Raw genomic sequence first — 26147 nt, forward strand, 5'->3', positions numbered from 1 at the left:
ATTTGAATGCACTCAATCTGAATTAATTATGCTGCTCATTAGTGTGTGTGCTCACCTAGTTCATCCCAAAGCTGTCTGTACTTGTCTGTCATGGTGGTGCCCTGCTGTCTCCACAGTGCCAGGCGAGGGTCGGCCATGAACTGTTCTGTGATCAGTGTTAACATCCTGGCACCGTTGGAGTCACGCATACGAAGCATCTCCCTCACCTATGGGACAAGGAGGGCAACATCCATGTGTGTAAAGGAATCAGAAAGCAGGCAGATATTAAAACCAGGGGTGTTAATGGTCAGCCAGTCTTTACATAACGGTCAAGACATTAGTGCTAACGAAATATTTCCCATTAGCCCTAGGGTTTAGGCTTGTGTCCCTAATGGCACCCTATCCCTATGTAATGCACTACTTCTGACCAGAGTCCATAACATATTCATTATGTAATGCACTACTTCTGACCAGAGTCCATAACATATTCATTATGTAATGCACTACTTCTGACCAGAGTCCATAACATATTCATTATGTAATGCACTACTTCTGACCAGAGTCCATAACATATTCATTATGTAATGCACTACTTCTGACCAGATGGGTCCAGATCAAAAGTAGGGAATTGAGTTTCAGGCTAAATATTTGACATTAGGTTAAATCTACACTAGAAGTGCATATGACAATGCAGAAGTTGACACAGCATTTAGTCTTCTCTACACAAGGAGTGTAAGTGTACATCAAGGACTAAAAACAACGTCAAACCTCAACAATGGCACTGTTTAATGTACATGCCAACTGCCATGGTAATAGGCCTTCAGACGAACAGAGGCTTTGATATGAACAGAAACAATGCAGCATTTTGATGTTAATGAGTTTGTATATGAAAGGAGTTGTGTTTCAGCTAGTAATAGTCGTCGTTTTAAAGTTGTACATAGAGAAGCTGTGAGGAGGAGAGTACTCTGTACTAGACTGAAAATATTCAGTGTCTAAAGGAGGAGGGGGGGTTACCTTACTGAACAGCAGGTTGAGTTGTTTCCCAGAGCCGTGGTATCCTCCCTGAGAGAGGAAGAGTTTCACCTGCTCCTGGACCTGCTCCTCATCCAAGTGCCAACAGTTCTCATCATCTACACTGGCTCCTGCCGTGGGATCCGGGGCCCCTGCACACAGAGATATGACACAATTTATTCATTCAATAAATAACTCTAACATAATATATCTACTTCAGGCAACTTGTGGAGCTGGGTAAACCTGAGACAGGAGTCATATTCCTCTGTATATGTGTTCTATTGTCTTCCTCTCTGCCTTGTTGGGAAGGGCCTGTGAGTAACCATTTCACCAGCTACATCGGGTGTTCACCAAGCATGTGACAAATACAATTTGATTATATCCCTCCCTCGACTTCTCCCTCCTTTCTAAGGTAAATAAAACCCAGGACTATAGTGTTGTTTAGAGATGGACAGAGTGTTTCGTTTGCAGGCAGCATCAGATTAATGAGCAGCATTGAGCTGTCTTTACCTTTAGCTCACAATCAATGTCCTCAGTGGGGCCTACGCACATACACACACACACACACACACACACACACACACACACACACACACACACACACACACACACACACACACACACACACACACACACACACACACACACACACACACACACACACACACACACACACACACACACACACCGTGGACCTGGTTGATCTCGGAGTTAGTTGACAGTATCTCATCAGCCAGTTTCTGTGCGGTGGGCAACACCTCAGTATGATGCACGGATATCAGGTACTGGACAAACTTCTGCAGCTGATCTCGGCTCATCTGGAACAGTGTCTCTGAGATGGGCAGGTGCAGTTTGACCTGATCGGGCTTCCGTACGCGGTACAGGGCCAGCGCTACAACGTGGGCGCAGTAGAAGATGTCCTTGTTGCCGCAGCTACAGGTTACTGCGGTGATCTTACAGCGGTCGAAGCTGACGCTCACGCTGCAGATTATCTCAGGCTGAGAGGACGTGGCCGGGTCTGTTACCGTGCCACTCAGATGAAACCCTGGGAAGGAAACAAAAAGAGTAAGTTTTAACAAGCCTTTATTGTACAAGCCTTCAACGTGGCATTGACTATAAAATAAAAGTGAAGGAGGGAGGGAAAGAGGAGAAAGGAGGGAGGACATAGAGGGAGAGAAAGAGGAGAGAGGGAGGATATAGAGGGAGCGAGAAAAAGAGGAGAGAGTGAGGATATAGAGGGAGGATATGGAGGGAGAGGGAGGATATAAAGGGAGAGAAAGAGGGAGGGAGAGGATATCGAGGGAGGATATAGAGGGAGAGAAAGTGGGAGGGAGGATATAGAGGGAGAGAAAGAGGGAGGATATAGAGGGAGAGAGAGGAGAGAGGGAGGATATAGAGGGAGAGAGAGGAGAGAGGGAGGATACAGAGGGAGAGGGAGGATATAGAGGGAGAGAAAGAGGGAGGGAGAGGATATCGAGGGAGGATATAGAGGGAGAGAAAGTGGGAGGGAGGATATAGAGGGAGAGAAAGAGGGAGAGAGAGGAGAGAGGGAGGATATAGAGGGAGAGAGAGGAGAGAGGGAGGATATAGAGGGAGGATATAGAGGGAGAGAAAGAGGAGAGAGGGAGGATATAGAGGGAGAGACAGAGGAGAGAGGGAGGATAGAGGGAGAGAGAGGAGAGAGGGTGGATATAGAGGGAGAGAGAGGAGAGAGGGTGGATATAGAGGGAGAGAGAGGATACAGAGGGAGAGAAAGGAGGGAGGATAGAGGGAGAGAGGATACAGAGGGAGAGAAAGAGGGAGAAAAGGAGGAGAGGGGGGATGGAGGGAGAGAGAGAGGAGAGAGAGGGGGATGGAGGGAGAGAGAGAGGAGGGAGGATATAGAGGGAGAGAGAGAGGATATAGAGGGAGAGAGAGAGAGAGAGGATATAGCGGGAGAGAGAGAGAGGAGAGAGTGAGGATATAGAAGGAGAGAAAGAGGAGAGAGGGAGGATAGAGGGAGAGAAAGAGGAGAGAGGGAGGATATAGAGGGAGAGAGAGGAGAGAGGGGAGATAGAGGGAGAGAGTGGGGAGAGGGAGGATATAGAGGAAGAGAGTGGGGAGAGGGAGGATATAGAGGAAGAGAGTGGGGAGAGGGAGGATATAGAGGAAGAGAGTGGGGAGAGGGAGGATATAGAGGGAGAGAAAGGAGGGAGGATATAGAGGGAGAGAAAGGAGGGAGGATATAGAGGGAGAGAAAGAGGGAGAAAAAGAGGAGAGAGGGGGGATAGAGGGAGAGAGAGAGAGGAGAGAGGGAGAGAAAGAGGAGAGAGGGAGGATAGAGGGAGGATATAGAGGGAGAGACAGAGGAGAGAGGGGGGATAGAGGGATAGAAAGAGGAGAGAGGGAGGATATAGAGGGAGAGAAAGAGGAGAGAGGGAGGATATAGAGGGAGAGAAAGAGGAGAGAGGGAGGATATAGAGGGAGGATATAGAGGGAGGATATAGAGGGAGAGAAAGAGGGAGGGAGGATATAGAGGGAGAGAAAGAGGAGAGAGGGAGGATATAGAGGGAGAGAAAGAGGAGAGAGGGAGGATATAGAGTGAGCAGAGAGTGAGGATATAGAGGGAGAGAAAGAGGAGAGAGGGGGGATATAGAGGGAGAGAAAGAGGAGAGAGGGAGAGAAAGAGGAGAGAGGGAGGATATAGAGGGAGAGAAAGAGGGGGGAGGCAGGATATAGAGGGAGAGAAAGAGGAGAGAGAGAGGATAGAGGGAGAGAGGATACAGAGGGAGAGAAAGAGGGAGAAAAAGAGGAGAAAGGGGGGATAGAGAGGAGAGAGTGAGGATATAGAGGGAGAGAAAGAGGAGAGAGGGAGAGAACGAGGAGAGAGGGAGGATATAGAGGGAGAGAAAGAGGGGGGAGGCAGGATATAGAGGGAGAGAAAGAGGAGAGAGGGAGGATAGAGGGAGAGAGGATACAGAGGGAGAGAAAGAGGGAGAAAAAGAGGAGAAAGGGGGGATAGAGAGGGAGAGAGAGAGGAGAGAGTGAGGATATAGAGGGAGAGAAAGAGGAGAGAGGGAGGATATAGAGGGAGAGAACGAGGAGAGAGGCAGGATATAGTGGGAGAGAGGATATAGAGGGAGAGAAAGAGGGAGAAAGAGGAGGTGGAGAGGATAGAGGGAGAGAACGAGGGAGGGGGGAGGATATAGAGGGAGAGAAAGAGGAGAGAGGGAGGATAGAGGAAGAGACAGCAGAGAGAGGGAGGAAAGAGGGAGAGAGGATAATTTTTTTTATACCTTTATTTAATCTTTATTTAACTAGGCAAGTCAGTTAAGAACAAATTCTTATTTTCAATGACGGCCTAGTGAGTTAACTGCCTCGTTCAGGGGTAGAAAGACAGATTTTCACCTTGTCAGCTCGGGGGACCCAATCTTGCAACCTTACAGTTCTGTAGCTCAGTTGGTAGAGCATGGCGCTTGTAACGCCAGGGTAGTGGGTTCGATCCCCGGGACCACCCATACGTAGAATGTATGCACACATGACTGTAAGTCGCTTTGGATAAAAGCGTCTGCTAAATGGCATATATTATTATTATTATTATTAACTAGTCCAACGCAATAACGACCTGCCTCTCTCTCATTGCACTCCACAAGGAGACTGCCTGTTACGCAAATGCAGTAAGCCAAGGTAAGTTGCTAGCTAGCATTAAAGTTATCTTATAAAAAACAATCAATCATAATCACTAGTTAACTACACATGGTTGATGATATTACTAGATATTATCTAGCGTGTCCTGTGTTGCATATAATCTGACTGAGCATACAAGCATACAAGTATCTAAGTATCTGACTGAGCGGTGGTAGGCAGAAGCAGGTGTGTAGACATTCATTCAAACAGCACTTTATTGCGTTTTGCCAGCAGCTCTTCGTTGTGCGTCAAGCATTGCGCTGTTTATGACTTCAAACCTATCAACTCCCGAGATGAGGCTGGTGTGACCGAAGTGAAATGGCTGGCTAGTTAGCACGCTAATAGCGTTTCAAACTTCACTCGCTCTGAGCCTTGGGGTGGTTGTTTCCCTTGCTCTGCATGGGTAACGCTGCTTCGATGTGGTGGCTGTTGTCGTTGTGTTGCAGGTTCGAGCCCAGGGAGGAGCGAGGAGAGGGACGGAAGCTATACTGTTACACTGGAAATACTAAAAAAGTGCCTATAAGAACATCCAATAGTCAAAGGTTAATGAAATACAAATGGTATAGAGGGAAATGGTCCTCTAATAACTACAACCTAAAACTTCTTACCTGGGAATATTGAAGACTCATGTTAAAAAAGGAACCACCAGCTTTCATATGTTCTCATGTTCTGAGCAAGGAACTGAAACGTTAGCTTTCTTACATGGCACATATTGCACTTTTACGTTCTTCTCCAACACTTTGTTTTTGCATTATTTAAACCAAATTGAACATGTTTCATTATCTACTTGAGGCTACATTTATTTTATTGATGTATTATATTAAGTTAAAATAAGTGTTAATTCAGTATTGTTGTAATTGTCATTATTACAAATACATTTTTATTTATTATTATTATAAATATGAATTAATTAAAAAAACGGCCGATTAATCGGTATTGGCTTTTTTGGTCCTCCAATAATCGGGATCGGTGTTAAAAAAATCATAAATCGGTCGCCCTCTAGAGGACGTAGAAGCCCAAACCTCTAAAACCTTTAAACAACACACACAAAAACATCAGGCATGTGAGATGTATATTAAATGAAACAATTCATTACAAAGCCATGTCCTCTCAATAAAGGCATGCCATGTGTAACGGTAGACCTTCATAAACCTTATGAAAGAGGTGCAAAGATATATTCCATATACCCCTAACATCAAATTATGACCACATTGAATACAGAGCGAAGTCCTGTGGCACGGAATCAAATCAACGGAAACAGAGACTGCAGGTTGGGTCAGCAATGGTAGCAAGACAGATACTGTGTGTTAGAGTGAATAATAGAGCTGGCTCATTTTAATAGTGTTTGATCTCCTGAGCTCTGCATTTCCAGAGGCGGGGGGTTACTATGCATCTATGAATATGCATGAGGAGGGCGGGGCTGCAAGTGCCAGTCTAGAACACACACTGATGAGCATATGAAAGAGACCCAGCCAGCGTGAGACCATGCATTTATTAATATTGGGGAGGGGCCAGGGAGACAGAGTGTGTTATTAATTCATTTATGTGCTGAGGAGAGAGTTAGAGAGATAAAGATGAAAACGTATCGGGGCCAAGTGGAGACATGCATGTATAAATCCACTTATCAAAGATCTGTGAGTGCTGTGATTTCAGGCGTGTATTAACAGGGATATCTAAGCTGCCACAGCTACTCGACATGGGGCGCGCGTGTGTGTGTGTGTGTGTGTGTGTGTGTGTGTGTGTGTGTGTGTGTGTGTGTGTGTGTGTGTGTGTGTGTGTGTGTGTGTGTGTGTGTGTGTGTGTGTGTGTGTGTGTGTGTGTGTGTGTGTGTGTGTGTGTGTTCTCCAGCCTTTCCCAGTCCAACGAGTTGAATAACAGAACATCAGAAACATGCGGCTCAAAGACAACTTGGCAGCTCTGATACACCCCTTTGGAAATGTAACACCCCTTTGGAAATGTAACACCTACTGTAATTTATCTTTAGCAGACCAGAAATCCACAACAGGCTGAATAGGAATAAAAAGTCAAACAAAAAGTTTTAAAGAATACAAAACGTATGTCAATCTCTTACAAGCAGATAAATTCCATAACATAACAAACACCAAGGTCTATCCCATTAAGACTGCTGCCGGGGCTCTTCAGTGGGTCCTCCATCCATCTTAGTTCTCTCCCTCTCTGTTTGACAGATGGGTCAGTAATGACCTTTCTTCTTTCTCTCCTGTACATCGGTTTGGCCACCACAAACTAGTCCCACGTGAAAAATGCACTTTTAATTGAGCTAATTGCTGAGCACAGGAATGTAACTATTTACACACCCTTCTCTCCCTCTTCTTCCCATCTGCTGGTTGGTATGAAATCTTCAGTATCTCATGTGCTAGCTATTAGACTGTGTTCCCCTCCCTGCCCCCCTCAGCCCCCTCCCAAAGTGCAGCTAAGGGCTGCTGTGTGTTGGAGAGGCCAGGGCAGACATTTTTAGAACAAGGCCTGTGTGAGGTTGCCCTAGAAACACCCTCATGACCACTCTGGTGAAATCACACTTGGCTTCGAGAGAGAAACATAGAGCGTGAAAGCGCAAGAAGTAGAGAGTGTGTGTGTGTAAATGCACAAGGGCCCCCAGACCACCCATACACTTGGGAGCCCACATCAAAGCACTAGCCCAGATACTCCCTCTGCGCTTTGGAAACTGCATGAGTGGTGATAAGCCAGCAAGCTCTCTTGACCAGCTACAAGCCCTCCTTCCTCACATTCAACAACATGGGGCCCCCAAAATACCAAACCCCTGCTCTCATTTCAGGGAGAAGGAGAGGCCACAGCCCCTCCAAAATTAACCCATGCAGACCCACAGGAGCAAGAATGTAGCCTTTATATATGGGGTCTTATAATAAAATTGGGTTGAGCATTCCCACATTAAGAGACCTAGTCGAGGCTGGAAAGCTGCTTGCCGAAGCACAAAAGCTCTCAGTGTGCAACCATCCACTAGGATAAATTAGATTGGGGAAATATATGTGTGATGCTCAATCAAATTAAGATTCCAAGTCGATGGAGAAAATTCAGCCACAGGGGCGGTTGGCTCATTAACATTATTTGCAGAATTGGTTAGAGTGAATGTCACTTTAAATCTAATATGACACAGTCGTGTGTGTGTGTCTTTTTCCTCAATTGGATTTGCTCAACTCCTGTGTCCTCTCTCCTCCGACTTCTCTGGCCTCCTTTAGAAAAAAGGTCAAAGGTAATCGACGAGAGGAGAGGGAAAGTGGTAGAAAATAAGCTTGTATGAAATGAGACTCCTTCTCCAATCGCGCGGCATCATGCCAATGATGTTTATAAGGTGGAATCCAAAGTATAAAAGGTGATAACTATTTTGCTAGTAGTTGTGTATCGTAAGTGGTGTATCGTAAGTGGTGTATCGTAAGTGGTGTATCGTTAAAATGTGTGCATGCTTTTCTCCTTCGAAGAAAACAATAGCTGTTTCAAATTGGGTTTGGCAGTTTAAAACTCTTCCGCAAAAATTTCAGAAAGGATACACTTGTGCTTCCTCACCTAAAGGAGGCTATCGAGGAGGGGAGGACCGTCTGTTGCCTACTAACGAATTCTCCTCAACCACTTAGAAACAGAGGAGAGAGGACGGAGGTGAGACGGCAGATTTGTCCAAATAAGAAAAGGCCTGTGTGTGAAAGAAAGAAAGATGTAGGCCTCTATAGACAAGGATAGAGAGAGGACAAGAGAAGCGAGGCTTTAGCTTTGACATTTAATCACATTACCACATGAGCAACAGACAGACAGGGAACAGCTCAATCCAGTTCTGTACCAAAGCAAGCCAGAGCCAAGGTCCATTTCAGCTCATTAGAAGACCGCGGTAGAAGGGGAATGGATCCTATGTTAGTCAGAGGAATCTTCCAGTATATCTAAAAAAGCACAGAGCTCGTTTGGAATTCCATATGGCCTGAATCAGAGGACCTGAGAGGAGATCTGACCAGCATGTGAAGAATGGTGCGCTACTGCAGGAGAGGAAAGAGGGTTGGGTGGGTGGAACCAGAGATGGGATGAACATCCCTATGGCCCCTGGTCAAAAGTAGTGCACTAGATAGGGAACAAGGCGCTATTTGGGATGGACAATTGGAGGTCTAGGGGGAAACGAAGAACCCTTTGAAAAGTGAGTGAGCAATCTGTTCAGCCCTTAGGCCTATATTAGTGATGTCATTATCTAAAACAACCTCCGAAGGGCTGGCTGTATAACTCCAGAGGAAATCTGAGAAGGAAAGATTCAGAGGTTTTAGGGCGTGGGTGTACACCTCAGTCTTACTGGGAGTGGAGGGGCTTATGTGTATTCCAGTGGTGGCTGCTGAGGGGAGGACGGCACATAATAATGGCCAGAACGGCACAAATGGAATGGCATGCATTTGATACTCTTCCACCGATTCCCCTCCAGTCATTACCACGAGCCCCAGTTAAGGTGCCACCAACCTGTGGTGTATTCCCATGTGAGAAAGAGCCAGAGAATGAGAGTGGTCCTATAAGGAAGCCCTCATACAGAGACCATAAACACTGATCAATACATTTACACAAGGGACGCTGCTTTAGGAGTGCTGTAGTGTGGGCGTGTGTGGTCTAGGTGAGGGCCAAGCTGGAATAGCACAGCTGAGCACCAAGGGTGGCCATGTTTGTGCTATGACCTCTCTGAAACATCAAAGGCCTTGTCCTCCACAGGAGCAGTCACACCAAACAGAGCCAGCTGTAGCCTAGAAAATGAACCCTTTTCTGATTTCTTACATTCTATGAATTTCAATTCCATTACTTCTACATGTGAATTTGACAGCAAATGTGCATATTGATCATCAGGAGGGTGTGTGTGGGTGTGTGTGTGTGTGTGTGTTTGGTGGTGTCATCCTGCGGCTACTTAACTGACAGTCGACTCTGGTCTAGCCGGGTGAAACAGCCACGCGATCCATCAGGAATGACTTGCAATTTCCAAACTATCACTTACAAAATGGAGTCTAATTTTGTTGGATTGGACAGTCAGACCCAGTCTGTTTTACTGGCCTGTTGAGTGATTCTGGAGCTTGGCAGAGGACGGCTGTCTGACTAGCCGTGAGACATTCAACTGAATTATTTGGACAGCAGGGTTTTAGCAAGCCTTTTTGAAACCACATGCCTGCTTTGGACTCTCGGTCTATACATCCGTCAAACCATGTGAAGAGTTATGAGGGAAATTAGAGATGTATGGAAATTAGCATGTGTAATTACCAAGAAAAGTCCCTCAAGAGAGTCTCTTGGCTGAAGATGAACGCAAGTGGTTGGTGTGTGTGTGTGTGTGTGTGTGTGTGTGTGTGTGTGTGTGTGTGTGTGTGTGTGTGTGTGTGTGTGTGTGTGTGTGTGTGTGTGTGTGTGTGTGTGTGTGTGTACTGAGGATCCATTGAAAAGCCATTGTCAGCTCTTTAAAGCAGGCTAAGTGTGTTTGTAAGGACAAGCCTCTACATCAGGAGGGGATTACAGACAGTGACACATGAGGCTAGACCTATAAACAGCTACAATGTCACGAGACGGGTACAAATCCAAACACAAAAGAAACATGAAAAATATGGTTGGGTTTTGATGACGATGGCCAAGGGAAATCTGAATGTGCTTCTCACACACCTTCGAACAGGGAATCAGAGGGGAAGTAAAAAGAGAGTGTGTGTGTTAGGGGCGACTAGTCAGGAAGTAACCTTCCCTTTGCCCCTCCAATACCGTTGGAAAAATCAACTGACAGGCTAGACTCCCCAAGCGCGCACACACAAAAAAATGTCCCTAAACCCTATCAAGGATAGTAAAACCAAACACACACACACCTACCTGACTACTAAAGTATGCTTCCTACCCCCACAAACACAGCCCCTCTTTCTTTCTCCCTCCTCACAGCTGCCTAGCCCTAAACTGACCTGCTGTGTGTGTGCTGACGTCACACACCAGACAAGAGGCACCACTCCACACACACACATATAACGGCCTTAGACGAGGGGGAAGCAGCATTCCAGCACTGTGTTCACAAACACACAGGAAGCACTCAGCTGTAGCAAAGGGTGAGGGATGGAGGGATTTGGCCGTGAGCCAGAGTTCCACTGAGCTCTTCCCCTTTCTGTTCCAGCCAGCCACAGTTTGTGAAAAGCAGCATTGCCAGTTCGGGCTTAACCCCTCCCTTCCTGGAGTCACCCAGGTAATTTACCAGCATCTAGAGTGTTCCAATTCTGATTTACCAACGCCACAACCCCCACGCCGCACACACACAAGCAGCCCACAGTCCAAGATAACGATGGCTAAAAGCACACACATACATACATTTAACAACTAGCAAAAAATATATATTTGACCTTTATTTAACTAGGCAAGTCAGTTAAGAACAAATTCTTATTTTTAAATGATGGCCTAGGAACAGTGGGTTTAACTGCCTTGTTCAGGGGCAGAACAACAGATTTTTACCTTGTTAGCTCGGGATTCAATCTTGCAACCTTTCACTTACTAGTCCAACGCTCTAACCACTAGGCTACCTGCCACCCCAATCCAGAATGCATGGGTGAGAGAAGGAGTGGGGATACCTTGGAACACACAAGCACGGCACCCCCTCGTCCTGTCACGCAGAGAGAAAAATGAAACAGATAATGGCAGCTTGGAAGACAACCCCACGAACGCCAATATCTTTGTTTGGCATTTTGCATTCACTGTAGTGGTGCGTTTCCTGCTTACTGTCCTGAGAGCCCATATCAATAAGACTACACCTCTCAAACATTACTCCTATCATCTCTTGGTTTACAGTCACACAATGAATATCCATTTATGAATGACATGGTTTCAAGTGGTAGCCTATACACAACTCCTAATTCAAAAGACAAAGAAGGCTGCAGAGGGCTCAGATGCACAACGTCCCATACACTAATTCCCCTCACTGCTCCAGGAGCTGATCATCTCCCATACGAATCACAAAGGCATGTGACCGCACATACGGTGCGAGACGCGCATATCACTACGCCGTCTTACCTTTACATTTAGGAGACTTCACAGACCTACACTGAGCCCGGTTGCTTAAATGACTCACTATTCAGTGCACTACTTTCGACCAAAGCCACTGGGGAATATGTTCAGGATAGGGTGTTATTTGAGCTCGTCTTTGTCCTTCCTGAACCTGCCTTTGTCTAGTTATGTATCCCAGAGTGGGCCGTGCGGCGCTGAACCTGTACCATGTCAGAAGTAATACATCAGACATGACATCTTCTACCCCCAAACAGAGATGACAAGTGTCATTCTTCACACTAACCACACCGGACAAAGCCAGGAACTGGAGGAAGGATGGAATGGAGGACGGGATGGGGGGGGGTGCTCACGTTTAATATCACTTGACACGCGTCATCTAGCATCTCTCAGCCCTCCGCTGAGGCTGTGTAAAAGCCTCAGCAGTCATTCACACACATCAAACAAAGACCAAAACAAACATCTCACGAGCCCAGCGCTGCTATCGACAGATACTGAGGAGGAGAAGAGAGAGAAATACAGTTTTATTCACCTGCCTGTAAATACTGTGGTCGAAACTCCTGCCTGTAGGCAATTACTGTAAATACTGTGGTCGAAACTCCTGCCTGTAGGCAATTCCTGTAAATACTGTGGTCGAAACTCCTGCCTGTAGGCAATTCCTGTAAATATTGACATTGAGGTTAAGGATATTCTCTCATGGGCAGGCGATCAATGGATAGCCAACATCGTCTCTTAACACTGTAAGCATCTTACATTATACAGTACCACTTTTCTTATCTCACACAAACACATGGAGGCAAAGAGTGGGCCTACTGAATGTGTCGATGACTTGCCTAAGAGCGGTTACTAGAATAGGGAACTGAGTCCTCCAAATAGGTCTGTAGATACTTTAGGTTTCGTCTCTCCAGCTAAACGCAGACAGCTGATCTTATCAAAACCCTTTCAGAACCCTATCCCTGTGAAATGGCTCTCATTGCATGTAAATAACTAGCCTTTATTGATGGATGATTGAGAGAAATTGCCCACTAGTAGAGAGAAGGGAATATTTCCCCTAGAGCTCTTTGTTGACATGGGAGTAGCCATGATAATGCTGGCTGGTCTAAGTGATCCCCCACAGGGAGTGGTATTTGACCATCACCAGGTAGGCAGCCACAACACACCGTCTGGCAGGTCAGCCCACCAATGATTCACAAGTCTAGCTGGTGTCTATTCTATTCTATTCAATTCCATTATATTACATTAGACAACACTATGTTATTGACTGCTTGAATCAACACCATCTGTAAATATGCTACCTCTGACTAATCATATTAATGAAATGTTTAATCTGTTGTGTGTTTGGAGATCGTCATTAGTTCCATTTGAGATGATACAGTGGATACACAGGGCAGGGATTGGGTGGGGTTGAGACCCCCCCTCCCAGATGATCAAGATGGCATCCATCCTTGATTTAGGTCAATGAGTTTGTCAAAATGAGAGAGCGAGCGACATCTCTGGACTAATGGGGTTATGGGAGCAGAACCAAGCAGCTGGTTTAAGCAGAGTTCATCATATTCATCACATTGGTTAGACAGCTAATTACAGATACAGGCCAATACACTCACATGTGGAAACACACACACACTAAGGCTGGGCGATATGGCCTAAAAATCATGGGGGTTCAAAATATGAATCTCGATTTTTGGGCCATATATCTAAAAGGAGCTTTGTTGTACATCTAACTCTAGAGTCTAAGCTGGGAGGGGGGGGGGGGTCTGCTCAGCTAGCATATAGAATCATTTATAGTGCCTTCAGAATATATTCACACCCTGAATTTGAAATTGATTCAATTGAGATGTTTTGGCCTCCACACAATACCCCATAATGTCAAAGTGGAAGTATGTTTCTAGATTTTTTTTTTTACTAATGATTTAAAAATGCATCAATAAGTATTCAACCCCTTTGTTATGGCAAGCCTAAATTTGCTTAACAAGTCACTGTGTACAATAATAGTGTTTAACATGATTTTTTAATGACTACCTCATCTCTGTACCCAAAACATACAATTATCTGTAATGTCCTCCAGTTGCACAGTGAATTTCAAACACAGATTAAACCACAAAGACCAGGGATGTTTCTCAATGCATTGCAAAGGGCCCCTCTATTGGTAGATTTAAAAAAAGCAGACAATGAATATCCCTTTAAGCATGGTGAAGTTATTAATTACACTTTAGATGGTGCATCAACACACCCAGTCACTACAAAGATACAGGCGTCCTTCCAACTCAGATTTCACCATGAGGCCAATCGTGACTTTAAAACAGTTAAAATTCAACAGCTGTGATGGGAGAAAACTGAGGCTGGATCAACCACGTTGTAGTTACTCCACAATACTAACCTAATTGACAGAGTGAAAAGGAAGCCTGTACAGAATAAAATATTCCAAAACATGCATCCTGTTTGCAAAATGGGACTAAAGTAAGTACTGAAAAAAATATGGCAAAGCAATTTTTGTCCTGAATACAAAGTGTTGTGTTTCGGGCAAATACAACACATAACTGAGTATCGCTCTCCATATTTCAAAGCATAGTGGTGGCTGCATCAAGTTATGGGAATGCTTGTAATCATTAAGCAATGGTGAGTTTTTCAGGATAAAAAAAAATAAAACAGAATAGTGCTAACCACTGTCAAAATCCTAGAGGAAAACATTGTTCAGTCGGCTTTTCACCAGACACTGGGAGATTAATTCACCTTTTAGCAGGACAATGTACTAAAAACACAGGAAGTTTATTTTAAAGTGTCTGTCCTATTTCTGAGAGATATAAGATCAGGATTTATTTTTTTAAATGGACACATATTTGAGCCCTTTTTAGGCACTACTTCCATATTTAACAGGTACCAGACTACCTTCAGGCAAGTCTTGTGGGTGTCCTAGAGCAAAACAAGCAGCATGTACATTTACATTTACATTTAAGTCATTTACATTCCATATAGGGGCCATAGTTTGTAGGTCAAACCGTACATACATTTTCGTGAGAAGAGCGATTTTTTCTGACACACTTCTGTAGCTCTGCCACCTTTCGCCGCAGATGCAGAAGGCCAACATCGATAACTCTCGCTTAATTAAAGCTACCCCCTACTTTTTTCAATTCCCGCCTGAAGACATACCCAAATCTAACTGCCTGTAGCTCAGGCACAGAACCAAGGATATGCATATTCTTGGTACCATTTGAAAGAAAACACTCTGAAGTTTATGTAAATGTGAATTGAATGTAGGAGAATATAACACAATAGATATGGTTTAGATAATACAATGAAAATAAACATACGTTTATTTTTATTGTTGTATCATCATCTTTAAAATGAACAATATCAAACAAACATTCAGATAGGATGATGGGGACAATTTCAGTGAAAAACATAAGAGGGCAACAGTAGTTGTCCAAAGTTTCAGAATGATAACTTCCAAAATGAGTGTGCTACATGACATTTATCATGAAGTCACCCAGGTGTCCCACACAAGTAGCCCAAATGTACCCAAGTGGCCAAATTGGTGAAGTTATACATTTTGAATGGAACAACTGTATTCTAACACCCCCCCCTAAATGAATTGTCCTCAATCAATTTCTTCTAAAACTGTGTGTACATCTGTATATCTAGACTTAGATTTAGCTTTCCCTGACTTAGTCACCATTCTGATTGATATATAAACAGCTGAAGATGCGCTTTACCAAAACAATGCTGTGCGTAACATGTGTGGCTCCTTCCGGTATGAATCTTCAATGGCGAATGACCCTCTTTACGCCGGAGTTTACTACATGGGTTGGTCTTCCAACACATAAACATTACATATTGCCGTTTACCTCAGCTCATTGGCTATCTACCCAGCTAGATTTCAAGACGATCAGTGGTCATTGGGTTAAAATACAGTCAATCAACGAAACAGCGGGCAAATCATTGGTGCACAATGATGTCATGACTTGTGGTCTTCAAATCGGTTTCTTTCAGTCAATACGTCCTGCGAAATGACCCATCAGGTTTGCTTGTGTTACAAACAAACCAGTTGATTGCAATGAAACCAAACATGACTGGAAAAGTCACGTTCTGTGTGTGTATTTACCTCGAATGTGTCGTCGAAAATGGAATGAGACGGAATTTACGAAACAAGCGGTTCACAAAATGTTGTGTTAGGCTATAAAAATGGATTTTATCAAACAAAAGACCATTCATTGTGTAACATGAGCATTGGGATTGCAAACAGAGGAAGATCGTCAAATGTAAACAATTAATTTTATTGCAGTTTGTGATTTTGTTACGCCTGTCCTGGTTGAAATAGTTTTTTTTTTATGGGGCTCTATCGTCAGATAATCGCATTGTATTCTTTCGCAGTAAATCCTTTTTTAAATCTGACAATGCAGTTGGATTAGCAAGATTCTAGGCTTTCAAAACATGTGAGACACTTGTATTTTCAATTAGATTTCCGTGGGGCTGTGGAAATTGACTCAAGAGGGCGTAAAATGTCAAATACACAGCATTTCAAACAGTCAGCAATAATATAATGAATTCAGAGTTCGTGAAATTATACCGAGGCCGAATATAAACCTTCCACAACCTGCTTTTTTGCAATTCACACTAATCTGGCTTTCAAGTCGGCCTATAAAAATGCCCTTTTTGCTACAAATTTAACCAGAACCATGCATAATACACATTCACTATTGACAAACCTCTTATAGCATTATTGAAAATGAACACAGGCCTCTTAAACAATCTCTCAAGCATCACGGGCTAGTGAGTAGCCAGCTATGTTTTTATATTTGAAGTTTAGCCAACTTGGATCTGCTAGCTAACATGGTTGAAATCAAGTGGCTTACCTTATTTCTCAGAATGAGAACCAGTTGCCAATTCCATATATAAATTGTGTTTTATGATTATTGCACATTTATAAAACACAGACTAGAAAGCTAGTATAACATTCTTTGGCTAAAATCTTGCAGCGGCATGTGCACACAACAAACTGAAAATGTCTTTTCCAGAATCAATTCCAGATCAATGAATTGACAAATCTAGATACCGCCCAAGTTTAACAGGCCTTCCTTCATACCCGGATTCATGGTATTACCAGCATAGCACACAAGGGGCCGCTAAACACACCAGAAAAGCACATCTTTTACCAGAATGCTAAAAGAATTAGCACAAAGTAATAGAGACTTGTTTTTTATTTTTTTTTATTTCACCTTTATTTAACCAGGTAGGCTAGTTGAGAACAAGTTCTCATTTGCAACTGCGACCTGGCCAAGATAAAGCATAGCAGTGTGAACAGACAACACAGAGTTACACATGGAGTAAACAATTAACAAGTCAATAACACAGTAGAAAAAAAGGGGGAGTCTATATACAATGTGTGCAAAAGGCATGAGGTAGGCGAATAATTACAATTTTGCAGATTAACACTGGTGATAAATTATCAGATGGTCATATACAGGTAGAGATATTGGTGTGCAAAAGAGCAGAAACGTAAATAAAACAGTATGGGGATGAGGTAGGTGAAAATGGGTGGGCTATTTACCAATAGACTATGTACAGCTGCAGCGATCGGTTAGCTGCTTAGATAGCTGATGTTTGAAGTTGGTGAGGGAGATAAGTCTCCAACTTCAGCGATTTTTGCAATTCGTTCCAGTCACAGGCAGCAGAGTACTGGAACGAAAGGCGGCCAAATGAGGTGTTGGCTTTAGGGATGATCAATGAGATACACATGCTGGAGCGCGTGCTACGAATGGGTGTTGCCATCGTGACCAGTGAACTGAGATAAGGCGGAGCTTTACCTAGCATGGACTTGTAGATGACCTGGAGCCAGTGGGTCTGGCGACGAAGCATGGCGCTTGTAACGCCAAGGTAGTGGGTTCGATCCCCGGGACCACCCATACGTAGAATGTATGCACACATGAGTGTAAGTCGCTTTGGATAAAAGCGTCTGCTAAATGGCATATATTATTATTATTATTATTATTATATTAATATGTAGCGAGGGCCAGCCGACTAGAGCATACAAGTCGCAGTGGTGGGTGGTATAAGGTGCTTTAGTGACAAAACGGATGGCACTGTGATAGACTGCATCCAGTTTGCTGAGTAGAGTGTTGGAAGCCATTTTGTAGATGACATCGCCGAAGTCGAGAATCAGTAGGATAGTCAGTTTTACTAGGGTAAGCTTGGCGGCGTGAGTGAAGGAGGCTTTGTTGCGGAATAGAAAGCCGACTCTTGATTTGATTTTCGATTGGAGATGTTTGATATGAGTCTGGAAGGAGAGTTTGCAGTCTAGCCACACACCTAGGTACTTATAGATGTCCACATATTCGAGGTCGGAACCATCCAGGGTGGTGATGATAGTCGGGCATGCGGGTGCAGGCAGCGATCGGTTGAAAAGCATGCATTTGGTTTTACTAGCGTTTAAGAGCAGTTGGAGGCCATGGAAGGAGTGTTGTATGGCATTGAAGCTAGTTTGGAGGTTAGATAGCACAGTGTCCAATGACGGGCCGAAAGTATATAGAATGGTGTCGTCTGCGTAGAGGTGGATCAGGGAATCTCCCACAGCAAGAGCAACATCATTGATATATACAGAGAAAAGAGTCGGCCCGAGAATTGAACCCTGTGGCACCCCCATAGAGGCTGCCAGAGGACCGGACAGCATGCCCTCCGATTTAACACAATGAACTCGTCTGCAAAGTAATTGGTGAACCAGGCAAGGCAGTCATCCGAAAAACCGATGCTACTGAGTCTGCCAATAAGAATATGGTGATTGACAGAGTCGAAGGCCTTGGCAGGGTCGATGAAGACGGCTGCACAGTACTGTCTTTTATCGATGGCGGTTATGATATCGTTTAGTACCTTGAGTGTGGCTGAGGTGCACCCGTGACCGGCTCGGAAACCAGATTGCACAGCGGAGAAGGTACGGTGGGATTCGAGATGGTCAGTGACCTGTTTGTTGACTTGGCTTTCGAAGAGCTTAGATAAGCAGGGCAGGATGGATATAGGTCTGTAACAGTTTGGGTTCAGGGTGTCTCCCCCTTTGAAGAGGGGGATGACTGCGGCAGCTTTCCAATCCTTGGGGATCTCGGACGATATGAAAGAGAGGTTGAACAGGCTGGTAATAGGGGTTGCGACAATGGCGGCGGATAGTTTCAGAAATAGAGGGTCCAGATTGTCAAGCCCAGCTGATCTGTACGGGTCCAGGTTTTGGAGCTCTTTCAGAACATCTGCTATCTGGATTTGGGTAAAGGAGAACCTGGAGAGGCTTGGGCGATGAGCTGGGGGGGGGCTGTTGGCCGAGGTTGGAGTAGCCTGGCGGAAGGCATGGCCAGCCGTTGAGAGATGCTTATTGAAGTTTTCGATAATCATGGATTTATCGGTGGTGACCGTGTTACCTAGCCTCAGTGCAGTGGGCAGCTGGGAGGAGGTACTCTTGTTCTCCATAGACTTCACAGTGTCCCAGAACTTTTTGGAGTTGGAGCTACAGGATGCAAACTTCTGCCTGAAGAAGCTGGCCTTCGCTTTCCTGACTGACTGCGTGTATTGGTTCCAGACTTCCCTGAACAGTTGCATATCACGGGGACTATTCGATGCTATTGCAGTCCGCCACAGGATGTTTTTGTGCTGGTCGAGGGCAGTCAGGTCTGGAGTGAACCAAGGGCTGTATCTGTTCTTAGTTCTGCATTTTTTGAACGGAGCATGCTTATCTAAAATGGAGAGGAAGTTACTTTTAAAGAATGACCAGGCATCCTCAACTGACGGGATGAGGTCAATGTCCTTCCAGGATACCCGGGCCAGGTCGATTAGGAAAGCCGGCTCACAGAAGTGTTTTAGGGAGCGTTTGACAGTGATGAGGGGTGGTCGTTTGACTGTGGCTCCGTAGCGGATACAGGCAATGAGGCAGTGATCGCTGAGATCCTGGTTGAAGACAGCGGAGGTGTATTTGGAGGGCCAGTTGGTCAGGATGACATCTATGAGGGTGCCCTTGTTTACAGATTTAGGGTTGTACCTGGTGGGTTCATTGATGATTTGTGTGAGATTGAGGGCATCTAGCTTAGATTGTAGGACTGCCGGGGTGTTAAGCATATCCCAGTTTAGGTCACCTAACAGAACAAACTCTGAAGCTAGATGGGGGGCGATCAATTCACAAATGGTGTCCAGGGCACAGCTGGGAGCTGAGGGGGGTCGGTAGCAGGCGGCAACAGTGAGAGACTTATTTCTGGAGAGAGTCATTTTCAAAATTAGTAGTTCGAACTGTTTGGGTATGGACCTGGAAAGTATGACATTACTTTGCAGGCTATCTCTGCAGTAGACTGCAACTCCTCCCCCTTTGGCAGTTCTATCTTGACGGAAGATGTTATAGTTGGGTATGGAAATCTCTGAATTTTTGGTGGCCTTCCTGAGCCAGGATTCAGACACAGCAAGGACATCAGGGTTAGCAGAGTGTGCTAAAGCAGTGAGTAAAACAAACTTAGGGAGGAGGCTTCTGATGTTGACATGCATGAAACCAAGGCTTTTTCGATCACCGAAGTCAACAAATGAGGGTGCCTGGGGACATGCAGGGCCTGGGTTTACCTCTACATCACCCGCGGAACAGAGAAGGAGTAGTATGAGGGTGCGGCTAAAGGCTATCAAAACTGGTCGCCTAGAGCGTTGGGGACAGAGAATAAGAGGAGCAGGTTTCTGGGAATGGTAGAATATATTCAGGGCATAATGCGCAGACAGGGGTATGGTGGGGTGCGGGTACAGCTGAGGTAAGCCCAGGCCCGGGTGATGATGAGAGAGGTTGCATCTCTGGACATGCTGGTTGTAATGGGTGAGGTCACCGCATGTGTGGGAGGTGGGACAAAGGAGGTATCAGAGTTATGAAGAGTGGAACTAGGGGCTCCATTGTGAACTAAAACAATGATAACTAACCTGAACAACAGTATACAAGGCATATTGACATTTGAGAGAGACATACAGCGAGGCATACAGTAATCACAGGTGTTGAATTGGGAGAGCTAGCTAAAACAGTAGGTTAGACAGCAACAGCTAATCTGCTAGCACAACAGCAGGTAAAATGTCGTTGACTAGGCAACGGGGCCAACAGATAAAACAAACAAGCAGAATGGAGTACCGTGATTATTGGACAGTCCAGCTGGCTAGCTTCAGTTGAGTTTCAGTTGAGGGGTTCCGAAGTAAATATAAATACTTTAGGAAAAATAGCTACATTGGGTGAGGCGGGTTGCAGGAGAGTATTTGGAAGCTTAGGTTTAGCAAAAAGTTTTTAAAGAGATAAAAATATAAAAAATATGTAAAACAACGAAAAAGAAACTATATATACAGGGGACACGACACGACAGGACGACTTACTGCTACGCCATCTTGGACATCAACAATGTTAGCTAATTGCTTACTTTTTTATTTTATTTTTTATTTCACCTTTATTTAACCAGGTAGGCTAGTTGAAAACAAGTTCTCATTTGCAACTGTGACCTGGCCAAAATAAAGCAAAGCAGTTTGACACATACAACAAAAGAGTTACACATGAAACAAACAAACAAACGTACAGTCAATAATACAGTAGAAAAAGTCTATATACAGTATGTGCAAATGAGCTGGGATAAGGGATGTAAGGCACTGGTGACCAGGGAGCTGAGATAGGGCGGGGCTTTACCTAGCAGAGACTTGTAGATGACCTGGAGCCAGGGGGTTTGGCGACGAGTATGAAGCGAGGGCCAGCCAACGAGAGCATACAGGTCACAGTGGTAGGTGGTGTATGGGGCTTTGGTGAGAAAACGGATGGCACTGAGATAGTCTATGCAACAAATTGGATGCAGTCTGTGGGGGGCTATTTTGTAAATGACATCGCCAAAGTCGAGGATCGGTAGGATGTCAGTTTTATGGGGGTAAGTTTGGCAGCATGAGTGAAGGATGCTTTGTTGCGAAGCCGATTCCAGATTCAATTTTGGATTGGAGATGCTTAATGTGAGTCTGGAAGGAGAGTTTACAGTCTAACCAGACACCTAGGTATCTGTAGTTGTCCACATATTCTAAATCAGAACCGTCCGGAGTAGTGATGCTGGACAGGCGGGCAGGTGCAGGCAGCAATCGATTGAAGAGCATGCATTTAGTTTTACTTGCATTTAAGAGGAGTTGGAGGCCACGGAAGGAGAGGTTTGTTAACACAGTGTCCAATGGTGTCAGAATGGTGTCGTCTGCGTAGAGGTGGATCAGAGACTCACCAGCAGCAAGAGCAACATCATTGATGTATACAGAGAAAAGAGTCAGCCCAAGAATTGAACGCTGTGGCACCCCTATAGAGACTGCCAGAAGTCCGGACAACAGGCTCTCCGATTTGACACACTGAACTCTATCAGAGAAGTAGTTGGTAAACCAGGCGAGGCAGTCATTTGAGTATCCAAGGCTGTATAGTCTGCCAATAAGAATGTGGTGATTGACAGAGTTCAAAGCCTTGTCTAGGTCGATGAATACGGCTGCACAGTAATGTCTCTTATCAATGGTGGTTATGATATCATTTAGGACCTTGAGCATGGCTGTGGTGCACCCATGACCAGCTCTGAAACCAGATTGCATAGCGTAGAAGGTACGGTGGGATTCGAAATGGTCGGTGATCTGTTTGTTAACTTGGCTTTAGAAGACCTTAGAACAGGCAGGGTAGGATAGATATAGGTCTGTAGCAGTCTGGGTCTAGGATGTCTCCCCCTTTGATTAGGGGGATGACTGCAGCAGCTTTCCAATATTTGGGAATGTCAGACGATACAAACGAGAGGTTGAACAGGCTAGTGATAGGGTTTGCAACAATTTCGGCAGATCATTTTAGAAAGAGGGTTCAAATTGTCTAGCCTGGCCGATTTGTAGGGGTCCAGATTTTGCAGCTCTTTCAGCACATCAGCTATCTGGATTTGGGTGAAGGAGAAATGGGGAGGCTTGGGCGAGTTGCTGTGAGTGGAGGGCTGTTGATCAGGGTAGGGGTAGCCAGGTGGAAAGCATGGCCAGCCATTGAAAAATGCTTATTGAAATTCTCAATTATCGTGGATTTTTCAGTGGTGACAGTGTTTCCTAGCCTCAGTGCAGTGGGCAGCTGGGAAGAGGTGCTCTTATTCACCATGGACTTTACAGTGTTCCAGAACCTTTGGGAGTTTGTTCTACAGGATGCAAATTTCTGCTTGAAAAAGCTAGCCTTAGCTTTCCTAACTACCTGTGTATATTGGTTCCTAACTTCCCTGAAAAGTTGCATATCACCGGGACTATTCGATGCTAATGCAGAACGCCACAGGATGTTTTGTGCTGGTCAAGGGCAGTCAGGTCTGGAGAGAACCAAGGTCTATATCTGTTCCTGGTTCTACATTTTCTGAATGGGGCATGCTTATTTAAGATGGTGAGGAAGGTACTTTTAAAGAATATCCGGGCATCCTCTACTGACAGGATTAGGTCAATATCCTTCCAGGTTACCCAGGCCAGGTCGAATAGAAGGGCCTGCTCGCTGAAGTGTTTTAGGGAGTGTTTGACAGTGATGAGGGGTGGTCGTTTGACCACAGACCCATTATAGACACAGGCAATGAGGCAGTGATCGCTGAGATCTTGGTTGAAAACAGCAGAGGTGTATTTGGAGGACAAGTTCGTAAGGATGATATCTATGAGGGTGCCCGTGTTTACGGATTTGGGGTTGTACCATTGTGGTTTCATTGATAATTTGTGTGAGATTGAGGGCATCAAGCTTAGATTGTAGGATGGCCGGGGTGTTAAGCATGTCCCAGTTCAGGTCACCTAACAGCACGAGCTCTGAAGATAGATGGGGTGCAATCAATTCACATATGGTGTCCAGGGCACAGCTGGGGGCAGAGGGAGGTCTATAGCAAGCGGTAACCGTGAGAGACTTGTTTCTGGGAAGGTGGATTTTTAAAAGTAGAAGCTCGAATTGTTTGGGTACAGACCTGGATAGTAAGACAGAACTCTGCAGGCTCTCTCTGCAACACCACTCCCTTTGGCAGTTATATCTTGTTGGAAAATGTTATAGTTAGGGATGGACATTTCAGGGTTTTTGGTAGTCTTCCTAAGCAAGGATTCAGACACGGCTAGGACATCCGGGTTGGCAGAGTGAGCTAAAGCAGTGAATAAAACCAACTTAGGGAGGAAGCTTCTAATGGTATCATGCATGAAACCAAGGCTTTTACGGTTACAGAAGTCAACAAATGAGAGCACCTGGGAAGTAGTAGTGGTGCTAGGCACTGCAGGGTCTGGGTTAACCTCTACATCACCAGAAGAACCGAGGAGTAGGATAAGGGTACGGCTAAAGGCTAAAAGAACTGGTCGTCTAGGACGTTCGGGAACAGAGAGTAAAAGGAGCAGGTTTCTGGGCACAATAGAATAGATTCAAGGCATAATATATAGACAAAGGTATGGCAGGATGTGAGTACATTGGAGGTAAACCTAGGCATTGAGTAATGAGAGATATATTTTCTCTAGAGATGTTTAAACCAGGTGATGTCACCGCATATGTGGGAGGTGGAACTAAATGGTTGGTTAGAATGGTTGGTGAGCAGGACTAGAGGCTCTACAGTGAAATAAGACAATAATCACTAACAGGACAGTAATGGACAAGGCATATTGATATTAGGGAGAGGCATGCGTAGCCGGGTGATCATAAGGGTCCAGTGAGTGGTTGGGTTGGCTGGAGACACGGCGATTCAGACAGCTAGCAGGCCAGGGATAGCAAGCTAGCAGAAGGGCCTTAGAAGGACGTCTCAATGTAGGAAAGTGTTTTAGCCTCCACGTGCGGTGACGTCGATAGACCAGTCGTGATGGATTAGTAGGGTTCTGAGTAGCAGAGGGGTCCAAGTCCAATTGGAAAAATAGGTATAGTGGCCCAAGAAATTGGCCGATGGATCTATTCAGCGAACAGTCCAATATGCTCTAGACAGCTAGCTGGCCACGGCTAGCAGCTAGCAGGCGGTGGCTAGCAGATTCAGGGGACAATGCGATGTAGAGGCCAGTTGAGTACCCCCCTCGAGCAGATTACGTTGTAATCCAGTCGTGAAGGATCGGCACGGTTCCGTGCCCCGTACCGGCAGTAGAAGGGGTCCGGGTATTGTAGCCCAGGAGTGGCTGATGGGCCTCTTCAGATAGCCGGGAGAATGGGCCTAGCATGGGCTAGCTTCAGGCTAATTGGTGCTTGCTTCGGGACAGACGTTAGCCAGGAGTAGTCACTCGGTGGCAGCTAGCTAACTGCGATGATCCAGGTGAAAAGCTCAAATGAACAAACTAATTGCAGAAACAGGCAAATCCAGCTCATAAAGTTATACAAGCGTAGTTAGTAGCTACGAATGTCATTTTCGGTGTGTGTGGACATATACAAGCGAAAGTGAACAAGAGAAATTGTGCAAATGAACAAAGTTGTGATAGATGCTTTTATGAAGGAAGAGCAGCATGTGTACATAATGTGACAGGTGAAATGTTCTGGGGAACTACGGTAAGCTTCATCATTTAAAATAATGTGACAGGTGAAATGTTCTGGGGAACTACGGTAAGCTTCATCATTTAAAATAATGTGACAGGTGAAATGTTCTGGGGAACTACGGTAAGCTTCATCATTTAAAATAATGTGACAGGTGAAATGTTCTGGGGAACTACGGTAAACTTCATCATTTAAAATAATGTGACAGGTGAAATGTTCTGGGGAACTACGGTAGGCTTCATCATTTAAAATAATGTGACAGGTGAAATGTTCTGGGGAACTACAGTAAGCTTCATCATTTAAAATAATGTGACAGGTGAAATGAAGAATGCGATCTTTATCTCCTGAGGTATTGCACAAGTTGCCTGCAGGTAATAACTTAAAAAAGGTAACAAAAAATATTTACATTTATTGAAAAACTGCAAATAAATAGTTGACGGTATTGAAAAAACATCCCGTTGCTATTTCCATATACCCCAGTAAACGCTATATACGGTATACCACCCAAGCCTATTCATTGATACTTCTGTTTTAGTAGTCTGCTCTGTGTGCAGTTTGAGGAGTATCATTAGAAAGGTTAACTTGTCCTCTACAGTTAAATAATGTCTCTGTATCTCTCTCCATATGACCCATTCTGTTGGACCACACCTTAAATAGCGAGTTGAATCCACTTGTCCGAGAGGCACGACGACTCCCATTGTTAGGGTGGAGACATGAGCATCTCGTCATTATATATAGATCTGTAGTGGAAATGGGAAGGTGCATAGAGCACAGAAGGAGACGAGACCAAAAAGGCAACATTAGAACAAGCAGACAAATGCAAAAAAAATGTAAATAAAAACTTGATTCTGTGATAGACATTTGGACATTCGCACAAAAAAAATACATTCGATATACCCCCTAGCCCTAACGCACACGTACATACGTATGCATACATAAACACTCCCTAAACCACAAGTTCTGACAAGTCACACAAGTCAACACAAGACAACCACAAGCAGGAAAGTTCTTAACATCAACCTTCAGC

The 26147-nt window shown here is 44.8% G+C and overlaps 1 protein-coding gene across 1 annotated transcript in view; it reads right to left on the reverse strand.

Moving 5' to 3' along the window:
• The window catches only part of LOC124036527 (zinc finger SWIM domain-containing protein 6-like), an 80059-nt gene that overhangs the window by 22352 nt on the left and 31560 nt on the right, over positions 1-26147 (reverse strand). The window contains exons 2-4 of the mRNA XM_046351222.1: positions 1679-2035; positions 994-1142; positions 56-206 (exon numbers count right to left, since the gene is read on the reverse strand). Coding sequence (XP_046207178.1) covers positions 56-206; positions 994-1142; positions 1679-2035 — 657 coding nt within the window. The remainder of the gene's footprint in view (positions 1-55; positions 207-993; positions 1143-1678; positions 2036-26147) is intronic.

The sequence above is a fragment of the Oncorhynchus gorbuscha genome, linkage group LG05 (assembly GCF_021184085.1).
Source record: "Oncorhynchus gorbuscha isolate QuinsamMale2020 ecotype Even-year linkage group LG05, OgorEven_v1.0, whole genome shotgun sequence".
NCBI classification, from domain to species: domain Eukaryota; kingdom Metazoa; phylum Chordata; class Actinopteri; order Salmoniformes; family Salmonidae; genus Oncorhynchus; species Oncorhynchus gorbuscha.